Source organism: Ictidomys tridecemlineatus, chromosome 2 (genome assembly GCF_052094955.1).
Source record: "Ictidomys tridecemlineatus isolate mIctTri1 chromosome 2, mIctTri1.hap1, whole genome shotgun sequence".
NCBI classification, from domain to species: domain Eukaryota; kingdom Metazoa; phylum Chordata; class Mammalia; order Rodentia; family Sciuridae; genus Ictidomys; species Ictidomys tridecemlineatus.
Window position 1 is genome coordinate 91,889,352 of NC_135478.1, and position 6,707 is coordinate 91,896,058.

The 6,707-nt window shown below is 48.6% G+C and overlaps 1 protein-coding gene across 7 annotated transcripts in view; it reads left to right on the forward strand.

Annotated features, from left to right (window-relative positions):
- The window catches only part of Tmem120b (transmembrane protein 120B), a 68,008-nt gene extending 61,521 nt beyond the window's left edge, over nucleotides 1-6,487 (forward strand). For 5 of the 7 annotated variants that reach the window (XM_078039238.1, XM_013360482.4, XM_078039237.1 and 2 more), the window contains 6 exons: nucleotides 559-624; nucleotides 1,091-1,152; nucleotides 3,226-3,318; nucleotides 4,768-4,832; nucleotides 5,246-5,314; nucleotides 5,733-6,487. In XM_078039238.1, coding sequence (XP_077895364.1) covers nucleotides 559-624; nucleotides 1,091-1,152; nucleotides 3,226-3,318; nucleotides 4,768-4,832; nucleotides 5,246-5,314; nucleotides 5,733-5,846 — 469 coding nt within the window. In that variant the 3' untranslated portion in view covers nucleotides 5,847-6,487. The remainder of the gene's footprint in view (nucleotides 1-558; nucleotides 625-1,090; nucleotides 1,153-3,225; nucleotides 3,319-4,767; nucleotides 4,833-5,245; nucleotides 5,315-5,732) is intronic. The other 2 variants (XM_021729310.3, XM_021729311.3) reach the window with 2 other exon arrangements.
- The last annotated feature ends 220 nt before the right edge of the window (nucleotides 6,488-6,707 follow it).

Below are 6,707 nucleotides of genomic sequence, written 5' to 3' on the forward strand. Positions count from 1 at the left end.
AATAAATAAATAAAGGAATTGTGTTCACATACGACTAAAAATATTTTTTTTAAAAAAAGACACTATCTGCAAATAGAGTCACATTGTAAGGTACTAGAGTAGATGTCAACGTAAGAATTTGAGGGGATGTAATTCAGTCCATAATTGCCCTGAGGCAGCAGCAGGCTTGGCAAATTCAAGAAAAGGCCAGGATGCTCAGAACATCTGGGTGCCCAGAGAGGACAGGGAGGTGGGCCTGAAGGCCAGGTGATGTTAGGGATGTGTTATGAGGGTCTCCAAAGCCCCTGGAACCTGAAGTGTGTCTCTGGGATAATCTGCAGGTAGTCAGCATAGGATTATTATCTCTGTAGGATCAAGAAGGGACAGAGTATGGTTTGTGCCCATTTCCAGGCAAGTGCTCTACCACAGGAACACATCTCAGCCCTTGGTTTTGTTGGTTTCTTACTCCAAGAAGCTGTTTCCAGCTGTAGAGCAGCCCCTGCTGCATAGGTTGGAAACAGAGGCCATCACCTGTGTTTCTGTCCCCATCTGAGCATCTTTCCTTCTTTTCTCCCCGAGAATTAAAGGCTGGTGGGTGTCTCACCATTATGTCTCTACGTTCCTGTCTGGAGTGATGCTGACCTGGTGAGTTGCCCCTTGCTGGGCCCCTAGAGTTTCCCCAGGGAGCTGGATGAATTGAGGCTGGTCAGTGTGGAATGGGCCCTTCTAGGAAAGACTTTTGGGTCAGGAAGGCAAGTATGAATTTACAACTGGGCTAGAGGCCTAGCTGCCAGGGCCCTATCAGGCCAGTTGGGAGTTTCCACAGCTGGGAATAATTCACAGTTGCCTGCTGTCGGGGCAGAGGTGACAGGGAACATCAAGGCCAAAGGAATGAATGAGGTTTCAGAATGACTACCAAGCTCTCTTGGTTTTAGAAAGAATGATGGGCATGACCTGGCCCAGTTCTAGGACAAATAAGGGCAGAGACCAGGGACTCTGGCTTAGCGTTAAAACCTTTTCTTCTCTCTTGGTTGAAGTGGAGCTGGGACAGGGACCAATGTCAAGATTTCAGAGCACCTCATCTCTTTTTTTTTTTCCTCTTTCTCTCCAGGCCCAATGGACTAATTTATCAGAAGTTTCGCAATCAGTTTTTAGCATTCTCAATTTTTCAGAGTGAGTGTCTGAGCCCAGCTTTGGGGGAGGGACTGATTTCTTGGGGCTCTCACTGAAGGGGTCCCCCCAGTGGCATCACTGCTGGCCTGTGTAGAGGGAGACCAGGGAGGGAGAGGACCCTGACCAGAAATCCAGAAAAGAACCATTCCCTGCCCCGCAGCTGAACTCCACCCTACCTCTCCACCCCCAGCCCTAGGAGAGGGACATCAGCCTGCACCTGCCCTCTGGAGCCCCAGCCTCTGCCCAGGAGTGCAACCTTTGGGAACTAAGTGGTGTTAGAGCCACAAACCTTGTTTCCCAGTTTTAAATAAGTCCTTAAAATGGATTTTTTTTTCCATTTTAGAGTAGCTCTGAAGGCTGGATGTGGTGGTGCTTACCTGTAATCCTTGTGACTCTGGAGGCTGAGTCAGGAGGGTAGAGAGTTCCAAGCCAACCCAAACACCTTCATGAGACCCTGTTTCAAGATAGAATAAAAAGGGCTGGGGATGTAGCTCAGGGTTAAGGTCTTTCCATCCATCGTACTGAATTCAATCCCCAGTACCAGAAAAAAAAAAAAAAAAAAGAAAAAAAGAAAAAGCAGAGAATAGCTCTGGATTGGTATACAGTGAATTGATTCTGAATTGGTTCTGAGGGGGTTGTCTCCTGCCTTTTTCTTCCTCCCTCCCTTCCTCCCTTCCTCCCTTCTTTTGGTGCTAGGGCTTCAATCCCCAGCCTTGTGCATGCTGAGCATGTGCTCTACCACCAAGCTACACCCCTAAGACAGGTCTTGCTGTGTACCCCAGGCTGACCTCAAACTTCTGGGTTCAAGTGATCCTCCTGACTCAGCCCGTTTCTGGGACGATAGGTGCAACCACCATACCTGTCTCTGTATTATCATTTTTTCTTTTTCCCTGAGTACTGGGGATCAAACCCAGGGCTTGGTGCATGTTACACAAGTGCTCTAATACAGCCCTCCATATTACTTGAATTTTAAATAAAAACCTGCTTGCAAACAACTATAAATATATAAATTCAACAATGAAAATTGTACAATAATCCACCTTTAGGGGTGATCAACATTAAGATCTATGTCCTTTCGAATGTTTTTTTTTAATATTTTTTTTTTTAGTTGTAGATGGACACAATGTCTTTATTTTTTTTCAATTTATGTGGTGCTGAGGATTGAACCCAGTGCTTTACATGTGCTCGGCAAAGTGCCCTACCATGAGCCACAGCCCCCTCAAATGTTTTTATATATATATACATACATATGTATGTATGTATATATATTTCATATGTACATTTTATAATTATGGACATAGAGCTTTACTATTATAACTTAATTTTATTTTTCCCACATTTTTTATTGTGCATTATAGATGTACATACTGATGGGATTTGTTACATATCTGTACATGAACACAATACAAAATATAACAATATAATTTGGCCAATATCACTTCCCAGCACTTCTCCCTATAACTTTTAAAATTTTTATCTTAACTGTTATTTTGTTATGTCAGTACTTCCTCATGTTTAGCAACTAGGAATTATCCCATTATACTGCATCATCTCTTGTGATCTTCCACTGTGCGCAGCCTCCAGCTTAGCACTGTCATCTTACGTTCCAGCAGGTGTCTCTCAAGCTTGTACTGCGTGCCTAGGAAAATTTCAGAAGTTTGAAGTTTCCAGTCTAGTTGGGGCTTACACGGGTCCTCATATCTGAGCTGTCTTTGTATTCTGGATAGAGGATAAAGCAGGTTCAGACTAGTGTGGGGAGGGTGGGGGAGAGAAAGAGAGATGAGAGAGAGAGAGAGAGAGAGAGTGAGTGTGTGTGTGTGTGTGTGTGTGTGTGTGTGTGTGTGTGTGTGTGTGTATGTGTGTGTTGGGATTGGGTGGGAGAGGATTGTAACCTGGGTGGGAAAGGATTGTAACCAGGGTGAATTTTCTGCCCTCTGGCTGGTGATGTCCCACCAGCCTGTGGTTTGGCAAGGTCTGCTGAACTTGGGGACCTTAGGGCTTTGGGGGAGAGGCAAAGTTGTCCTGTCCTCAGGTTTGTCAGCCCTAAGCCCAGGTGCTGTGCTCCCCCTGCAGGCTGTGTCCAGTTCCTACAGTATTATTACCAGAGGGGCTGCCTCTACAGGTTGCGAGCCCTGGGTGAGAGGAATCACCTGGACCTCACTGTGGGTGAGTAGCCAGGCAAGGGCCAAACAAGCCTTGGCCTGCCCAGCTCCCCACACTGGAGCATGTCCTTGCAAGGACACAAGACCTTCCATTCAGCAAAGCCAGGGCTGCCATTCTTTATCTGAGTTGCTTTTTGTAATTCATTATGGATTCTGTTTCAATTGCCCAGTGTGAGGCTGACTGAGTGCCAGGCCCTCAGAGCTAGGCCTTGACCTTATTCTTTTTAGATATCTATTCTTTGCCTGCATTTTATAATATTCAAAATATTAGGCAGGCATGATGGTATGTGCATGTAGTCCCAGCTGCTTGGGAGCCTGAGATGGGTAGATGGCTTGAGCCAGGACAACCTGGGCAACATAGCAAGATCCCATCTCAAAAATACACACACACACACATACACACTATTAGCCTAGTATTGGTTTGCATATAATTCATGTATGACACATATATGTATAAATAGGGGTTGGAGGGATAGCTCAGTGGTAGAGTACTTGCTTAGATGTGCAAGGCCCTGGGTTCAATTTTTTTTTTTAGAGAGAGAGAGAGAGGGAGAGGGAGGGAGAGAGAGAGAGAATTGTTTTTTAATATTTATTTTTTTTAGTTATTGGCGGACACAACATCTTTGTTTGTATGTGGTGCTGAGGATCGAACCCAGGCCACACACACACCAGGCAAGCGCGCTACCGCTTGAGCCACATCCCCAGCCCCTGGGTTCAATTCTTGGCACCAAAACAATTTAAAAAATGTATAAACATATGTACATTGGAATATGAGCTTAACCCTTTTCATCCATGGCATGCTCAATCAAAAAGAACTTTCTCTCATTTAAACTTTAAGGGGAAGCTATTTCTAATAAAGCTCTGCTATCATTGGAGAAGGTCATTTCTACCTGAGTACTCTGCAAAATAGGCCCTATTTGCCCAGTGCTGTGGCACATGCCTGTAATCCTACCAACTTTGGAGGCTGAGGCTAGAGGATTGCAAGTTCAAAGCTAGCCTCAGCCACTTAGCAAGGCTCTAAGCAACTCAGCATCTCTAATAAAATATAAACAAGGGCTGGAGATGTGGTTCGGGGGTTAAGCGCTCCTGGGTTCAATCCCTGGTTTAAAAAAAAAAAAAAGCCCTACTTTAATATGATTGAAGAGATATGTGCAAACGCCCATTCCAAAATGCAAACTCCTGCACCAATTAAGGAAATTAGTGAAAACACAGTGCCTGAGCCTCATGAGTAGTGTTGGGCCTTGTCTCATGGTGACTTGAGAGAGCAGTTGGGTATGGTGACAGGGGCTCTGCAGGTCTCTGGGTTGTTACTGCGGTGGAGTGCTTACCCACCTATAAAAGGTGAACAGTGCCTGCCTGGTGTTAGTTGCTGGCTAATTTTAGGGTACATGGTGGGGCAGTGGCCCCTTGAGTCCCCTCATATGGGCCCTTGGCTCCTTGCTGCTTTCTACAGAAGGATTCCAGTCCTGGATGTGGCGAGGCCTCACCTTCCTCCTCCCTTTCCTCTTCTGTGGCCACGTGAGTTCCCCTGCTATTTTGGGGTGCCCCTGTCTGTGCTGATCCCAGGAATAGAAGGTCTTCAGGTCTCCCCCTTCTTCACCAGTTGTTTACAGGCAGCTGAAATGTGAAGCCGACCTCTCCTCTCTCCATAGTATTAGCCCACCCCAGCTTCCCCCAAATCTGAGGCCTTCCCTGCTGCTCTTAGCCAATGGTCAAGACCAAGTCAGTCTTCTTGCAGGAGCAAGAAGCCTCAGGGATGCCTCTGGGTCCAGGGATACTAAGGAAAGAAGCCAGAATTGGTCCTCATACCCACCCTGCCTAGGGTGCAGTTTATCTGGGGGGTGTGCCTCGTGCAGGTGGGATTGGAAGCTGGGGGCTGGACATCTCCCTGACTTTTCAGTGGGTGAACAGTACTGTCTTCCTGTCTCCAGTTCTGGCAGCTCTACAATGCTGTCACGCTCTTTGAGCTCTCCAGCCATGAAGAATGCAGAGAATGGCAGGTATGGCATTTGTGTGGTGTGTGTGTATGAGTAGGGGTGAGGCCTTGCTGGTGCTGAGCTGGCTTAGGGACATTTCTGTCCTCAGCCACCTCCTTTTCTCTGCCTTGGGGCTCTATTGCTCAGAAAACTCTGGGAGATAGTGGGAGGGATTTCAGGGACTTTGGAGCCCCTCAGGGATCTAGGGGCTAAGGAGGCCCACCCCATCAAATGCTCCTCCAGGACCAGCCTGATGCTGGCAACTCATTGCCTTTACCCAGTTCACCTACCTCTGCCTCTGGAAACCCCTGCAGCTTTGCTGGGGCCCTGAGGCCCCAGGTGAGGACCTACACTTCAGCAGGGGACTTGACCCAGCTTCTCTCTCCTCTCCACCCACCCTGCCCTCTGTGCTGCTGGGCGCTGCATCCCTGTGGGTCCGCAGGTGTTCGTGCTGGCTCTCACCTTCCTCGTCCTCTTCCTTGGCAATTTCCTGACCACGCTCAAGGTCGTGCACACCAAACTCCAGAAGAACAGAAACAAGTCGAAGAAGCCATGAGTCTTGGACTTGACTGCATTCAAGGTTGGGTGCGCCAAATTCCAGAAGAACAGAAATGAGATGAAGAAGCCGTGAGCATCTCAACTTGTGTGCCCCTGGAGTCCCGGACTTTGAGACTACTGGGGATTCCTGTTGGCACCCTGGATGCCCGTCACTGGTGGCCAAGGGCAGTAGCATCTCAGGGGCCAGTGGCATTGCTGGGAACAGGGCTGAGGCCCCCCTCCCAAGCAGGACATGAGGAATGTGAAGCCCACCTCTCTGCACAGTATTAGTCTCCCTATTTATGACATATTTAATACCGGGTCCTCCCAACTTCCCTGGAATCTGAGGCCTTCCCTGCTGCTCTCAGCAATAGCCGAGACTGGGTCAGTCTTCCTAGGGGTGGGGCCCAAATCCTCAGGGAGCCCCTTTGTCCCCACCCCTGTCATTTGAACCCCCTCACGAAGGGGTTTGGATGTGCCTCGCAGGGGTTGGACTTATGCTGACTTGCTGCTTACAGCACCCCAGGCGCAGGGTGGAATGAAACCTTCCAGCATCCTGTGGAGCCCCCTCCCCTGGGCCCCAGCTGCCCCCGCTGTAAGCCCCCTCCGCGGCCCCCCGCCCTCAGTGATGGGGGATTATTTAAGTTCTCAGAGAACCACTGCCTGTGTTTGTCTCAAGTCTTTTGTGCTTCCGGAGTCACCTGCCTGCTGGTCCTTGGGAAAGTGGCCTTGCCTCCCTGAGACCTGAGGGCTCCGCCCCCTTGGAGTCACTGGGAGGGCTAGTCCTAGTGTGGGAGGGTTTAAGAAGTTGGCCACTAGAGGGCGCACCAGCCTCTGAGTTGTTAGAGTGGCCCAGGACTTTGATACTGGAAGTACCAGG